At 39.8% G+C, this 16,514-nt stretch overlaps 2 protein-coding genes across 2 annotated transcripts; both read left to right on the top strand.

The window, feature by feature from the left end:
- Positions 1-3,018: 3,018 nt before the first annotated feature.
- On the top strand, positions 3,019-6,045 carry LOC120788177 (bryoporin). Its single transcript, XM_040123733.1, has 4 exons — positions 3,019-3,093; positions 3,612-3,729; positions 4,111-4,219; positions 5,366-6,045. The coding sequence occupies exons 3-4, from the start codon at positions 4,116-4,118 to the stop codon at positions 5,793-5,795; spliced, it is 534 nt and encodes a 177-aa protein (XP_039979667.1). The 5' UTR covers positions 3,019-3,093; positions 3,612-3,729; positions 4,111-4,115; the 3' UTR covers positions 5,796-6,045.
- Positions 6,046-6,725: 680 nt separating this feature from the next.
- apnl (actinoporin-like protein) lies at positions 6,726-8,382 on the top strand. Its single transcript, XM_040123741.1, has 3 exons — positions 6,726-6,782; positions 7,323-7,448; positions 7,562-8,382. Exons 2-3 carry the CDS (start codon positions 7,345-7,347, stop codon positions 8,016-8,018), a joined length of 561 nt encoding a protein of 186 aa, XP_039979675.1. The 5' UTR covers positions 6,726-6,782; positions 7,323-7,344; the 3' UTR covers positions 8,019-8,382.
- The last annotated feature ends 8,132 nt before the right edge of the window (positions 8,383-16,514 follow it).

Raw genomic sequence — 16,514 nt, 5'->3', positions numbered from 1 at the left:
CAGAGAAAAAAAAAAAATCAAATTCATAGCAAACGATCTGGATTTGCCCCAAAATTGAATTTGTTTTTTCCCTGATCCATGCCCCATCCCTCCACCAGGTTCAGTGCAAATCAGTGTAGCATGAACTACTTTTAATCAGATTTTAAATATAAGCACTTGTTCAGGTCACCACCTCCTAGGAGGAAGTTGGACGGTGAATCCAATCAGTCTAATACCAGAGGCCATTACTTCTCAATTCAATTGATCTCCGATCTCTACTTTAAAAGAACACACAGGCAACGATTGGGTCCAAATAAAGAAAATGTTTTTACTACTGTCTACTAACACAGGATAAATGTAATGACTGGTAATCACAACGCAAAATGGAACAAGAGAACGATGTTAATCAGTAGTTGCTAAAATGAGCAGTTAAATGAATTGGGCAGTGGTGGGAGAGAATATGTTGAGGCTATGTATGCTATGGTTATATTACTTAACAGATTTTGAGATGTCTGTGAATGAAGTTTAAGGACTAGAAGAGGTTACCAGCATTTTTGACATCAACCCAGTAATGAGCAAAAGATGGCTTTGCCTACTTTGTTTGGCAATCGTAATTTCACATCAGTGTCTCACTCACAGATCTTCAACATAATACAAGTAGTTAATTGACTAAACAAGAGAATCTGCAGTTTCTAATACTATCAATGAAAAAATGGGAATTGCATTACATCAAAAATAATGAAATACAATTGAGAATATTCGATGCCTATCCACTTGTATGGAAAAAGCTTAATTAGACATGGTTACAAGATGGTTACATGGTAGATATTAGGTCAGATCTCAAAATACACACTTTAGCTTTCCTAAGACCTGGAGACTTGAGAGTTGCGACACATTAGTGGGAAACATTTGAGGTATAATATTAACTAGGTTACAGAAAAGTTGAACAATTATTTTTATATTATTGTTGAAAAGAGGAAAATGCGAGTTTCCAGTTAAGATTGAACTGCGGTGAGATTTAAGGTATGGGTCCATCGTTTGCCATTTGGGACCCCTTTAGGAGTGAGAAAAGGAAAGAGTAGGAGGACTGTGGTGTTTCTGTGTGATCCCAGTGGGTCCACAGTGTGAGAAAGGGGGTTCACACCTTAGTGATAATTACAGTCCTTTCATGTTACCTTCTTTGTTGAAAGGTAAGAGTCAAATACTAATCAAAGATTGGTCCTAATGTGGTGGAGAGAATTCAGTTTCACTCCGTGGAGGTTTGGCTTGTTGAATCCCATTTGCCTTGTGTCCTTTTGACCAGTGGGGTGGTCATAAATCTCTCTGACATGCTGATAGCTGGTCTGTTTTTTGTTTTGTTTTGTTTTGTTTTTTTTGGATAAGCATTGTTTGTCTCAGTTTCCTGTCCCTGGGATAGTTTGGGATTGCTGGAGGGCAGGAAGCTCAAGACCTTTTGGACCACAAACACTGCGTGTCCGTACGGTGATTTCCTTAATGCTGTCTCTGGCACCAAGCGCACGTCCACTACATCAGTTCAGTACTTTTTGCACAATCCTGCTGACAAATAAACCAACAAACAGACACGGTTGAAAACATAACAGGTAACAACAATAATTATTCATACTAGACTATTAATGTGGTCCACATTTAGATAAACAGCTGGTTTCCTTGGTTCTCCTTGGTTGGAGAGTTCAGATGAAGCATGACGGTTAAGATCCGTGTGCACGTACAGTCACAGGGTGCACACACAGACATACATCAACAGGCACGCGTGTGTGTTAGGAGTCACACAAGCGTATGTACGTGCTTCTTTCATCCTCCGTGACCCTTTTCATCCATAGTGTGTGTGTGTTAATGTGTGTGAGATTGTAGATCCCATAAAGTGCATTTCGAAAGAAACCAGTCAAGACTTTTGCCTTTCTTGTTGCACATATGCATTTGAAATACAGTCTATTCATTCATGCTAGTAGCCCTGTGAGGCTGTAGTGCTCAATAAAAAGAAATAGATGAAAAGCTTACACCTTTGCTACCCTTATTTATATCAAAAGTGAGGTAAAAAACCAGTAAGTAAATCTGCTGATTTTTATTTTTTTCTCAATCATAGATAACAGTATGAGCAAAAATCAAATGTAAAGATGTGAAGTTTGCCCTGAGGGTGGCAGCAGAGGAGAGGTCATGTCAAAGGGGTTTGTTCGCTGTGCAGTAGTCATTTTGGGACATCTCAGACTGAGCTGGTCAGACTTGGCTCCACGTTCACAACTATGGATTCACAAATGCGTTGTGTGAGACTGTATTTGTTTTGATAAGATTTCAATCATGAGATCAAGGATTTTTTCTTTACTGTACATTATTGTGTTTCAGAAAAAGCATTACAAATTTTGCTGAGGGCTAATTTCTTTCATATGTTAAACTATTGTGTGACTATTTGTATAAACTCCATTTTGTTCCTTTCCATTTCACTGACATAGCTCTTGATACATAATATTGCAGCTACGACTATTTGAACACAGCCATGCCCATTTTTCAGGGCCTGCTGAATATGTGATGTTTGTCAGAGATTTTCTGCAATGGTCACTGGCCAACCATCAGACAGCAAACATTTAATGTCAATTTCTGTGTAGTGCAAATGTATTTTTCCAAATGCATATTTGGTGCCATCTGGTGACTTCAAGCACTGAAGTTGAAGGATTTAAATCAAGTTCCAGGCGCCTGATGTATGCAAGAGAACAGCTGCCATAATATTACTTGAACTGGTTGGTGGAAAAATGAACACATCACAAAACACACAAAGTTTGCAAAACATACTTAATTGGGAAGACCCACGGGCCCTATAATCTTAGGGATAAATATAACACTGCACTGTACCATAATGTGTTACATAATACATTGTTTTTGTAAGTTACATGGAAGAAGGGAGTGTCTCCTCCCCTACTCCAAACTCCGTTGGGAGCAGAGTCGTCAGTAGAAGAACCAGTGATATGTGAGTCAGACTGTGTTGAAATTTCTGACTGACGTTGGGAGGTTTCCAGGGAATCTGTCGCTACCCATCACCTGCAACAACAACAAGCAATCGGTTGAGCAATGCCCGGGAGGTTGTAGTTTCAGTCTAAGCAAGTAAGAACATGGGATGTTCCATAAGGATGAAATACATGTTCTGACACATGTTCATGTTCTGATGAAATACATGCACCATCTTAAGAGCTCGACTTAGGAGCAAAGGAATTTGTTCATTGGAAACTTATGGAAAAAAATTGATTAAATTTGAAAGAACTGAAGAGCAATACAAAATAAATAAAGTTTAAACTACAGAGATAATCTGATAAGATTTTGCACAGTGCGCTGCATAAAGTTGCACTTTAGCGAAGTATAATAATTTTCTTGAAATCCCCTTAGGTCCTTAATTCTTCAGGAAACAAAGGTGATATCAATACCACCCATGTATAATGTGAAGACAGATATGCTGACATAATAATATTGTCTAATGAATGATTCGGGTATTTAGCATTATTGATTATGTTCACTAAATATATTGTGATAATTGGATATTAAGTGGCCCAAGTGTTTCCCTTTGAGATATAATTGTCCATAAGGGACGGTGTATGTTCATTTCACGGTGGACACGCCTGTGCTAGAACAAGCACTGTGGAGGCTTATCACACAAAGGGAGACTCCCTCCACCTGTCTGCAGAATCTGAGGAAAAGGAACTTGACGCTGCTGTCTAGCACAACCCTGGTGTTTAACTCCAAAAGGTGAATATAATTACTCTTACTTATAGCAAGATTGTAAGGTAACTGTGATTTATGTCTTGGTTATCCTGTAGAAAACCTTCTTCTCAGTATTCTCAGATTAAGAACCATCCTCACATATTTAAGCTATATTCACATTTTATATACACAGAGCATGTACGGATAAATCCTTTCAGGAGTTATGTAATTGAGAAGAAGAAATCCAGCTTGATTTGACTATAAAAGAGTAATTTGCCTCTTAAACAATTAGAGGTTTGTGTTTTTATTTTGACCCAAAATAACTTGTGACCTAAATAATCTGTTTTATAAAAAAAAATCGTATCTTTTTACTGCACAATATCCACTGAATGGTGCTCTAAGCTTTTAGTCGTGTCGGTCTTGCAGTCAAGATGCCAGAAACAGCAGAAGCCGTGTCAGCCACTCTCACCACCAACAGAAACTGCACCATAGAAATAATCAATGTCACTGGCAGCTACGGTCTCATCAACCCCAAGTAAGTCTCTAAATGTAATAATACATGTTCTAATGATTAAAAGAACATAGTATATAAGATCAAACGTCATTGGAAGAAGAAACAAGAATATTTACTGTGCAAGAATTCAAATTAATGAATGCTCTCATACCATTCAAAGATGAAAAGAGTGATGGCTTGATAAGACCTGTAAAGGGTATCCCCCATCTTTCAGTTTATGAGAAACTGCCTAGAAAAGCATTGCAGAGCCATTATAATTTGCTCTTTTTTTTCCTCTAAATAGGAGGCAGTGCACGTTAGCTAAGTCTTTAAGTAACCCTGCATCAGCACTTGTTTTCTCATGATCTCGTTGTATGCCCAAGTTTGGCTGGTTCCAAGAAAGCCATTCATTTTCAAAAGACTGAATGCAAGGCTTTTTGAAATGTTTTGAGACTACAGTGCTAGATTACATCTCCAAATCAGCATCTTGATATTTGGGTATCCACTCACTTCAGAAAAATGAACTATCCACAACTTTTTTTGCTCTAATAGTCATAAAAAAGCACGATTTCCAGTGTAAAAATTCTATGTTAATTCAATGTGGTTATACGGTATTTAATTAGAAGCAGGACTCAATGATATTGAAAATGAAATGCTGTCGTACAGCCTATTTAACATAAATAAGTATTTAGTTTTATTTTTCCACCTATATCTCAACATTGAAATCTGTCAGTTTCTTCCACTTCGGATTAAAAGTGAAAATGAATAACAAAACAATAAAATAAATAAAAATTACCCATCGATGTTGGAATTTGTGCCGTGCTCCTACATTTATCTAGCTGTGGCAGGACAGGCCATATCTCGGATGGCTGCTTTTCATGTGTAACATCACTTTGCTGAGAACATCCACCTATCCATCATGCAGTGACACACACCGCCTCATTGCACATCGCATGCAGGTAGACTCACTGTTGCTTTGAAGTCCACAGCAGTACTGGCACAGTCACACTCCATCCATCAGCATAAGATGTTTCACCCTGGAGAGCCCAACACTCAAAAAGTGAACTGACAATCTCCACAAAACTTACAAAACTGTGTTTTTCCATCAACAAGCTGGGAAGCGTGACATAAAAGTTGTCAGCTGATTAGTACTGATGGTAAGGGTGTGTCTTTTGCTTTCCTGTATAGGGTATACATGACGAGTGGCTTCTGTCACCACCCTCCCCAGCCTACAGTTCGTGCCGACAAGACCGAAGTGTGCTCCTTCACCAAGGACGACCACACTGCCACGGGCGCTGTCGGCCTGCTGACCTATGACCTGTTCCATATACAGAGCCGGGTCTGCTCCGAGCGCATGGCCATCATGTTCTCTGTGCCCTTCGACTACAACCTGTACAAGAACCGGCTGGCCGTGGGCGTGGTTGAGCGTTCCCGTGCCTGTGACAAACATCTGTGCGACCAGATGTACGATGGGAAAGACCTCAGTAACTTCACCCGCTCCGAGGCAAATGGCTCTGGGCTGGAATTCAGAGCGAAATATGTTGATCTAAGGGCTACAATGTCTACTATTGGCAAAGCCATTGTTAAAGTGGAGCTCCATGATAAAATGGGTCTTTAGTATGGAAGAGTGTTCTATTCTTTTGCTTTTTTGAACCCACAGAATGAATAAACTTCATTCGATTTGACTACTGTTTCATTTTGTCATTCGTAAAAACATGCAGAGGAGAGGAGGACTAATTTTGCTATCATCTGTATTTTGTGTCTGCTTAAAGATATCAGTGTCTGACAGCCAGCTCATTGATTCTCCATTAACTTATCCCTTGGGTTTATGTACATCGTACGTTCTCTTTTCTTTGATTATGGTAATAAAACATTCAAATGCAATACTTACGTTACTTTGTGTGGGTGTGGTAATGATTTTTGGTAATCTCTTAGATGGATCCATCCAGTTCTAATGAGTAGCAACAGATGGAATATCTGCGTAGATTTTTTAAAATGTTTTTAATCGGCAAGATAACAAAATTGTTCTTCACTGGCTGTGAGACTCTCCTTCTTGCCCTGAATTGTGTGGTTTTCATGTGGTATTCGGAATGCAAGAGGTTCAACGAAAGAAAGAAGAGTAAAGTAGCGAGAGCAGAGACGTTTGTCTTAACACGTTCAGTTTTCTTCTTTTTAATCTGTTACACAATATCATAGGACTGGAATTCCCAAACCACCTCAGTCAGTCAGTCCGACATCTATGTGCCCACAGTCCTTTAGGAGAAAATGGATGTGCCAAGTGAATGGTCCCTCCTTATCTAACAAGCTGTGATCCAGTAGACAACTGCCAGAAACAGTTCAGCAGTTCAACCACAGACTAGGGTGTGGCTGTTTTATCAAAGTCTTCTTCTCGCGTGTGCCATGGCTCACCGGTAAATGTGTGCTGAAGGAGGGTGTGCACTGTCTAATTGGGGTTGGGTTGCAAGTGGGAGTGTTCCCTGGGTGATGTGCATACAACCTTGGTAAAAAAAAAAATAATAAAATAAGTAAAACCACAGGCACATCCCATTCAGGTAACTTTTCCCATTTTGGGATTTGGTGACAGCAACAGAGGTTCTCAGCTCAGGTAAGTAACTTAGAACATTCTGAGAAAAAAAAAAGACTTTAATAAGAGACAGCACAAGTAATGGCTCATTAGCAAATGACTCCTAAGAAAAAAACAATTTGTGGAGGCATATAGCAGCCTGATTGGGCATTTGTTTGATTTGTATCTTGTATCTGTTGCTCATTTTCTCTAGTTGTTTCACCCTACCTTCATTATTGCATGGTGCTTAGTGCTGTAATTGTACATACACTCTCTAATGAGGCAAAGAAAGCCTGCAGCCATTCTTTGATTCTTCACAACTCTTTTGAAATCTCATTAGCCTCGGAAATGCATCATTCATTCTCGGTGCCGGCTTTGTGAGCCTTTGAAGGTCAGTGTAATGCCAATAGATTTTATCCAGCAGAGCAGAGGTCAGGAAGGTAGGCAATACCGTAAAAAGTGCAATTCTCATGATTCCCAGTGGGTTTAGGCAATGGTTAAGCAGGGTTTGGAAGTGCTAGTCACAGCTGGGATGTTGTCTGGCTCAGCTGGTTGACACCTTAATTACCTTTGTTTTACAAGTGAATTTCAGAGCCACTGCAACATGTCGGAGTCAGCGGAAGCTGTAGCAGCCGATGTGAGCAGCAGGAGAAGTGTCACCATTGAAATCACAAATGTCACCAACAACTACTGCCTCATCAACCCCAAGTAAGCCCTGACTTTGCTGGAATCATGTATTTCCAGACTTGTACAATATCAATTGTATTATATAGATTGAAAAACATATGTGTAATGTATGTGTCTATTTTTGTACTGGTTAGGGTGTACCTTGACAATGGGGAGACATACAACCCACCTCAGCCAACGGTGCGCCCTCTTAAGACAGAGGTTTGCACTTTCACCAAGTCGAGTGGCAAAGCAACCGGCAGCGTTGGTGTAATGACCTACGACCTTTACGAGCGGTCACAGAAGGACCACATTGAGACTGTGGCAATCATGTTCTCAATTCCCTGGGACTACAACCTGTACAAGAACTGGTTTGCAGTGGGAATCTATAAAAAGGGCCGTAACTGTGATAGGGATTTGTACAAAGAAATGTACTATGAAAAGAACCAGCATGAGCACGGGTTTGTCAGGGAGGAAGCCAATGGGTCAGGAATCAATTATGTGGGCAACTACCTAGATATCAAGGCGACCATGTGTCCCCTTGGCAAAGCAATCATGAAGGTGGAGGTGTGGGATAAGCTTTTCACACCCATGAGTCAGCAGGCGTGCTAGAGACCCCTCCTAACCACTGTTTCCATCATGTGTCCCGACAACAGAATTCATCCCTCCACCTCAAGCTTTTACCTGTCAAACAGTCAACACGCATGATTTAGCAGGTGTATTGTTGCTGACATGTGTCTGTATATCTGGGCGTTACCTTTCAGTAAATATGCTTTGGAACATGGTTTATTTTGTTTATAAATCCGGGAAGCAATATCCGCATTTATAGCCGAAGCCTCTGTCTGTTTCAATAGCATCTGGTTTTAAAAATGGCATCTTTAGAAATGTGAAATCAAAGGATGACTCACTGGAGGATGAGGGCACATAGCTTAATAAAACACACTGAGAGCTTGTCTGTATTTACCTTGACACTGTAGTTTGAGGAATATAATAAACCTTTTTGCTGAATCTGTTTGTGTTTGAGTGTCTGCTGATTGAGTTTAGAAAACTGCTTTAAAAGAAACAAATAATAATGAAATATTTGAAAGCAAAATTTTTTTTTTTTTTTGTCCAATTCAAAGCATGCTTTGTGTGATTACAATGGATTCAGATTAATCCCTTTGAAGTGAAATTGAGTTTTTGGACAGAAACAAAGGGTGCGTTTTGTTGTCTCCATAGGGTCTGTATGAAAGCAGCGTAGGGACACACCCTTTCTCATGTTGCTCTGCATCAAAGCACATCGGTCATCGCTAATACTGTCTTAACAGTACACCCTTTTTTTTAAATTGCAAATATTACGTGAAACTAACCACCACTAACCCACATGTGCATTTGTTTTAACATCCGTCATCCGTAAAATGTTTTGCAATGCAGAAATTTCATGCATTTTTTTGCCATTTTGCTCATTGCATTGTAACATTCAGTATGAGTTTTCAGAACATATGAATGCCACAATGTAAGCAGTACATACATCTCCGCTGTGGTCACTGGATGTGGTGAGTTTCATTTAAGAAACTCCATTGTTTTCTTTTTGTAAGTATTCTGCAGCTAAATTATTAAAATTTATGGAAAATCATTGCAGCCAGTGTACATAACAGTAAGGGCACAACTCTTAAAATCAATTTTGCCGCAAAAAAGAATCTTAAATAATGTCTCTACAAACACCTAAATGTTAAAAAATATTTCGTTAAATACAACCTTGTGTTAGACTCAGTAGAACATTTCGAGATCAAAAGCGTTTTAACTGCTTGTGTTGCGATCCTGAGGGAACAGTAAAAAAAACTCTTCAGTTATGTGGTTATTGCTCAAAACACAATCGCTGGTTCAGTTTTATGAACCAATGAGCTCAAGGAGAAAATGATCAGATACACTTGCGTTTTTTTTTGTTTTTTTTTTCTTTTCTTGCAATTATGATCTCGGCAGAGGCGGTGGTTTTAACGAGACGGGGATGGATTTAGGTGAAGACCCTATTATTACGACTGTTCCGCAGCTCACTTACTAAAAACTTTATAATTCTTCAATGGGCAGAAGTAATAATTTTGATGTGTTATCTCGTCATCAAAGAACTTGTTTTTGCAGTAATGGCACAACCAATTCTGTGTGGATACAGTCATTAACCTTCGGAGAATGTGGGGTTCTAAGGCAGGGGGAAGAATATCAGCTCTTAATTTACATCACAGGCGAAGTTACCAGGCTCCTGGATTCTATTTACAATCCCAACACTGCTTTCCTGATTCTGTTTTCCCATTAGATTCGTGATGCTTTTGCAGCATTAACTGTTCCAGCCACAAAGAAGCCTAGATCAAAGGTTTTTGCTCACTGTCACCGTTGCATTTGCATAAAAGCCATACATAATATAGAGGCATAAACTGGGCCTGTTTAGGCTCAAATCTCTGAAGCATTGTCGAGTGGTGTATTTGAGAATGACATACTGTCCCTATATACAGATGGCGACACTATGCAGAAACTTTTGTTTGTCGGAGCTTCCCACACATTCCTTTCATATTTGTCCTTTCAGTCTCAGACTATACCTGCATATAAGTCTTCTTTCATATTTTGTATTATGATGTTGACTGCATGTGTTTGTGTCTTCATTGGTATGTACAGAGTGTGTGTTTGTACGCTTTTGTGATGAGCATCTCTGAGTGTATTCGCACCTGCGCATACAGATATAGATATTTTATATCAAATGAATGTCTTTGTGCATTATGTGTTTTGTATTTCCGTATGAAAAAAAAATCTTTAAAGGACAGTGTGGGATTAGACTTCTTAAACAGGAAACAAAAGATATGTGGAGAATGTATTTTCCTGTGTAGATAAACATAAGAAGCTCAGCATTTGTGGATTGAAACTGATGCTATTTATCACTAAACAGGAGTGAATCTAGCTGTTTTTCTTGGTAAAAGCTTCTGTCAAAATCCCTCCAGGATGTTAAGAGGAAAGGGAGGTGGTGCAGGTGCACCATCCAAGTTGGCATGTCTTTTCACGAGACAGAAATCAGGTGTTCGCACTAAAACAACAGTAAGGCTCCACTTAAACTCACCGCGGGAGGATGAGCAGCGGTGAATGAGAGAAAATGATTGGTCTGAACCAACCCTAGAATCTCAGAGAGAGAAAAAAAGAAAACCTGGAAAATCATCATTTTAAGCCAAGAAACCCTTGTAGCCCCTTACAGTCTTTTAAATTTTGCATGTATACTTGCTATTTTCTGTATGTTGACACCAAAAAGAAATGTTTAATGTTTACTTAATTTGCTTCGTTGAACTGCTCCAGTGGTTTTAATGATGTGAATTTTTTTTCATAAGGACTGAAGAGTGGAGTAAACGCAGGAACATGCATCTCCTCTCTCTTTGTACTTGAAGTGGAGTATGTTCTTTCTCTGTTACCATCACCACCTATTATCAAGACCACTCAGTGGCTGTGCCTCTTCACTGCGAGGAAACGTTTACGTAAAATTTTTCAGACTCTCAACAAAGCTGGGCAAGTTTCTCACAAAGCTCAGAGTGCTTTACTCAAGAGAGTCAGATAAAAAGTATTTGCATTAAAGATTCAGCTTCCAAGGTTGTTTGAATTTCTATCATTCTATTTGCTTTGAAACTATTCGTACAGTACACGAGAACTGTATTGTATGTTGACTCAAACTGGGAGTAACCACACAGAAGCATAAAATGATTGAATTTCAATGACCTGAGGTTTGAGTTTTTTAACTGAAGCCCTTTAGACAGCCCAAACCGCTGCATGCCAGTGACCAAAGGTACAAAAACAATACAATACATATTCTTTTCTCTTAAAGTCAATAGAAGTATACACTTAAAATGTGCAAGTTTTGAATGCCAGCAATTATAGAATATGCTCTCAAAGACTGCCATCTAGAGGCCACCTCTGATACAACGCGTGCTCACAACTCACAGCTTAACTGCCCTGAGCGCTCTAGGTAAGCCCTTTAAAACATGATGCAAAATATTTCCAAGACTCTGCATAGACACTACAATGACCGTAAAATACAATGTATCTATTTACGGTTGAACTGGTTTTAAGAAAAAAAACAGTCTTTGTGTCCTTAAAAGGTCCTACATAATGAGCAGACAGTGGTATTAATGTGGCTTAGCCTGTGTCTTCTTCTGTTAATCCTGGCGCCAAACATGTCTTGACATCCAGCTGGGCCTGCTACTCTTAGATAGTTCGCTCTGTCTGCCCCCAATGTGCTGTCGACGGGCGCCTGCAGCCCCGTCATCGGACCTCAATTGCAGGCCTCAACCTCAGTCAGGTCCCCATGCAGCGAGTCTACAAGGGTAAAACAATAAAGTCAAACATTTTTAAGCGAAGCTGGAGCTGCATTGTTCTGCGTGTTTGTTTTGTTTTTCAAATTTTCTGTGGATCACATTTCGCAGACTTTTCATAATTCCTTCGGAGGAGATGTGAGGGCTGAAGGTTATGTTACTCCTGGCAGCCTTTGGAAATTGTCTCATCATGTTAGTTTGTTATTTTGAAACCTCTCAGCATGCAGAGTGACACAGATGTGCATCATGTAACAGTGCAGATAACCTCAGGCAGGGAACTGAAAGTGTTCTCTACAGTACTCTTACAGTACATTATTATAAGATACTGAGCTGCCAGAATCTTTTTTTGTGAATGTTTCTCTGGCAGTAACATTGGTCAGTGTGTAGTATGTCACAAACCTATTACACTTACTTTTCCTATTGTATTTAACCATCAAAATATGTTGTTTTTTTCTATTATCACCCCTGTAAATATTAGTTTATGTGGAGCTTTACAGAGATTATATCCAATGCCAGTTCCCAATTTTGTTATACTTTGTCACTTTCCTTTTTACTTTTTTTTTTTTTTCTCTGAGCACACACTAAGTTAGAGTATGAATAAACTGTGGTACATAAAGTTATCATCCTTTATATTTCATGGAAACTTGTTTTCAAAGACTCTGTGTAACAATGCAAACAACCACACAACATTACTGCTTTAATCAATATTATTATTTTAACAGTGGATCACATAGCTACTAGTATTTGTAGTGATGAACCCAAAGAGAATTATCATCCCACTCTGCTGTCTCCCTCACTCTGTGGAGCTTTATAACAACTTTCAGCTCATTGTTCTGGCTTTCTGGCCTGCAGCTTTACTGTTTTGGTTCACTTTCACTGCACTAACAGCATCCTTTTTGTTTTCAGGAGTAAGAGAGAAATAGAGCAAGAGAAAGAGAGAGAGAGAGAGAGAGAGAAACAGCACCAAAAACCCGCTACCTGCCCAGCACCAAACAACCTACAGACAAAGCCAGTGACTGGCTTAATGGAGACCAAAGACAGAAACGAAATGTAGGTGAATACACTTGCTTATAATACTTATATTATACTAGATTAAATGCTGATATAATATTAAAGTGAATATACTGGCTTATGATACCTATATTATACTTGTTTTTCCCAAAAACACGACTCCAAATGCATGCTAATATTTGCTCCGTTTCTTTCAGATGTGCAAATAAGTTAATAAGTTTAAAAACAAGTTTGCCATATCAGCAAAAGATAATATGTCAGTACTGTGTTTACTGCTTGTTTGTGCTGCCCCCAGGTGTCCAGTAAATTAGCCACTTCAGGTCTAAGAAATGAGCCATGAGGATCGGCTGATTACTTTTTAGAGCCCAACATTCCACACCAGAGAGCTTAGTGTCCACGAACCCAGCTTTAAGTCTTCAGTGGTGATGCGATGTGAACCTCCCTGTCCCCCATGTCCCATATGAGGACTGCCAGTCCTCTGTGTATTTACTCATTTCTGTTGTGCCCTTTCTGCCTGAGATGAACCAACAGGCCCAGATCTGTTCCTGCTTTCTTCGTCAGTTGTCACCGATTCCTGATATGATATAAGATGCAGGGAGTACTCCTAAACTACTCTGGGCGTTGATGTAAAAGCTGCTGTTTGTGACAACAAATTAATATTTATATACTGTATATAGTGCTTGTTATACTGTTCATTTTGTTCTCGTTGTCACAAACAGCAGCTTTTACATCAATGCCCAGAGCTGCCTCCACTTCCACTTGGATGATGACTCGGCTGGCAATGTATGTGCATGCATTGTTTTATAATCTTGATTCTGATGATCCCTACCCGGTTATTTCTCAGGTAGACCAGCTCTTCCTTCAGGTCCTCCAGCTGCAGCTCTGCGTTTTTTACAGCGATACGTTTCTCGGGATCCTCATCAAACCAATAATCTTTGCCTTCACAGCTTGGTGCAGGCCCTGCTCCTTTTCCATCCCCGCTGGAGAGCTGAAGAATAATTCTCCCTCTTGTCATACATTCAAGCTCTGTAATTCCTTGAATTTATTCCGACTGATCAAGTAGCAGTTTCGATGTCGAACCTACTTGAAAGTACAGTCATCTGCTTCCAGCTTGGTGGCATCCAGCTGAAGGGTCATTTCTGACACAGCAGAGCCAGCTGCTCGGATCTCGCACAACAAAGTAATTACTCATGTCACACTGAATGACTCACATCAGTGGGTGCAATCTTTTAATTTTCAGCAAATTTGGCCAAACTCCAGTGTGCACATGCTCCGTTAAGCTAGTTGGTGAGAAAAATATAATGTAAACAGCTTTTTGATGAATAAAGACATCAATAAATCAAATTAGATACCAAACACTCATCAATAACTCGGCATAGGCTGCCCCAGGAAGCTGACTTTCTCTGGCCAGCCGTGGAGGTTGACCTGCTGTCACTGCTGCTGCCCAATGCTCCTTCATAAGAAGCAGCGAAGCTGACACTCTCAGCCACCTACAATGCCAAAGTCCCCAGCGGCAACCGCTGCCAAAGGAACCAGCAGTTGCTGTACAGATGCCCTTATCTGTCATCCCTCCAACCACTCTGCCAGATCTCTGGGACTTAACAGTAATCGGCTCCCACGGTGAGATGACTTAGAGGCCGCGACAGAGGCAAAACCCACCACCCTGCAACTGAAAACACAGCTGAGGCCTGCGAGTGAGATCAGAACTGCAGAGAGAGGAGGGTGTCTGTTATCTTTTTGTACTGTGCCAACACAGTGCAGTCTTTGTCCTCAGCTCTATAAAGATATATTCATATAGTATATATATGGCCGCACCGTATGCATTTTTTTGCAAAGTGAGCCTAATTAAATCCACGAGGTGTATATATGGAAAATTCAGTATTTGGTACCCGAAGTGGAAGTATGAACAAAGACACAGTGGCAGACAACAAGGCAAGCCGCTCACATTCTTTTGGACTTTTAAAATGTTTTATAATAATTGCCTTCACTAATCTCACATTCAGTATTTAATATTCATTTCATGTATTTTAAATCTGCTAAACGAGTTTCAAAAGAATTCCTGATGTAGTTTCCCAGATTTTCCTAATTTGTCAATCAAAACTGACTCTGTTAGATTTTACAAAACAAACAAAAAATCTCTGGAGGACCGCAAACACACTCTCTGATCCTTTACAAAAAATATTTCAGCCCAACGGCGTCAAGTCAAGATCATAGAATCATTGAAACTGGGGCCTATACAGGATTATGGTCAGATCATTTTATATACAATCTGAGGCATCTCAAAATGTTATGTAATTGTGCTGTGGCATAACTGAGGGCCTGGAATATAACCTACTGGCCTCATATACTGCTTTGAAGGATTCCTGGTGATAGCATGCTTCAATGCCAAGACCGATCCGATAACACCAATTTTGCTTTGTAAGCTTTTATAGTAACTGACATTATTGTGCTTTAATTTGCATCCAAAATACTCCAAGTTCTTTTCTTTATATATTTTTAGCTTATCCGTGTATTAGTAGAAATGTATTTTTAAAGGTTTCCTTGTTAAATACCAGCCTCATGATTACACCAACGATACCACTACGGGGCAAACATGCTGCCTGATGTGAAAGAGACAAGTGCATACAAATGCTGTAAAAAACAACTTCCAGGTTAGTTATTGTAGTTTGGCCCGCACACCAACGCGGTCAGCAGCTTGAGCTGCATTAGAGGCTGAGAAACACAGTTCATGGAGGCAATTAAATCGGTCCAATTTGAGCACACAGTCACAATACACATATTTTTAGATTCAGTGCGACTTACACATTCCGAGGATATTCCATTGCGGATAAAAGTTCATAAATCCGCTTAGAAAATCATTGAAAAAATAAACACTCCTTAGAACTCCAGAAGTTGCCTGAGAATCATTACCTTTTTAGGTTTTCTACAGTATCAAAGTATTCCAGTGATAGTTGTTCACACATCTATGGATACCTATTCTGTCATACTTTTAATTGTGCCAGGTGTTCAGTCCCCCCATTTTTTTTCTGGAGGGGGGGGCACGGTGTCACACACTGATTGCACCTGGTCTGTTTCAGAAACGGAAGAGTCATTATGACTAGGGCATACTACAGAACATACAGCGGCCGGGTAAGTTACTTCTCAACTTTGTTGGCTATTTTTCTTTCTTCCGTGACTGCCAGACACTGCTGAATGCGAGGCATATTCTTTCTATCAACAGACTACACGTGCACACATATAAAGATAAGCTGTTTGTCTGTATACAAAGATAATGAAGAGCGGGTCAGCTAGGGATTACGATGCTTAATTTTGAGTTTACTTTCTTTTAGAGATGTTGACAGCCATGTTGGTAAGTGTTGGTCTAAAAAACTTGCTACTGAGTCATACAGCTGTTTGTCACTGTATCACATACAACCACTAGAGGGCAAAGTTTACTGACTGAAAAAATGTTTAAAACTCTTGAACTGTAGATCGACCTTGGGTATTTGATTTCTATACTGAACGTGCACACATATAGTTTTGTAGAACAATGGATGTAATGTGACTGATATCAAATGATCGATATGGTTTTATAATGGCATCAGAAAGGTTTCTGGTTTGCTGTTACAATAAGGAGTAACACAGAGCTGGATGAGATCAGAAGGGGGTGGGGATGGGGATGGCCCGGCATCTAGAGAGGAAGAAGGTCACCAAACACACTTTCCCACCCAGCCCTGCCAGACACACACACACACACTAACATACACACAAACACAGGCCCACCCTGCGGTGTTGTGTA

This window comes from Xiphias gladius, chromosome 3 (assembly GCF_016859285.1).
Source record: "Xiphias gladius isolate SHS-SW01 ecotype Sanya breed wild chromosome 3, ASM1685928v1, whole genome shotgun sequence".
In the NCBI taxonomy this organism is placed as follows: domain Eukaryota; kingdom Metazoa; phylum Chordata; class Actinopteri; order Istiophoriformes; family Xiphiidae; genus Xiphias; species Xiphias gladius.
Note: the sequence above shows the minus strand (reverse complement) of the source record. Positions and strands in the feature narration are given on the sequence as shown.

Coding starts and splice junctions, on each gene's coding strand:
- LOC120788177 (XM_040123733.1), top strand. CDS start 4,116: ATGCCAGAAACAGCAGAAGCCGTGTCAGCCACTCTCACCACCAACAGA. Junction 4,220..5,365: donor TACGGTCTCATCAACCCCAA/GTAAGTCTCTAA, acceptor TTTCCTGTATAG/GGTATACATGACGAGTGGCT.
- apnl (XM_040123741.1), top strand. CDS start 7,345: ATGTCGGAGTCAGCGGAAGCTGTAGCAGCCGATGTGAGCAGCAGGAGA. Junction 7,449..7,561: donor TACTGCCTCATCAACCCCAA/GTAAGCCCTGAC, acceptor TGTACTGGTTAG/GGTGTACCTTGACAATGGGG.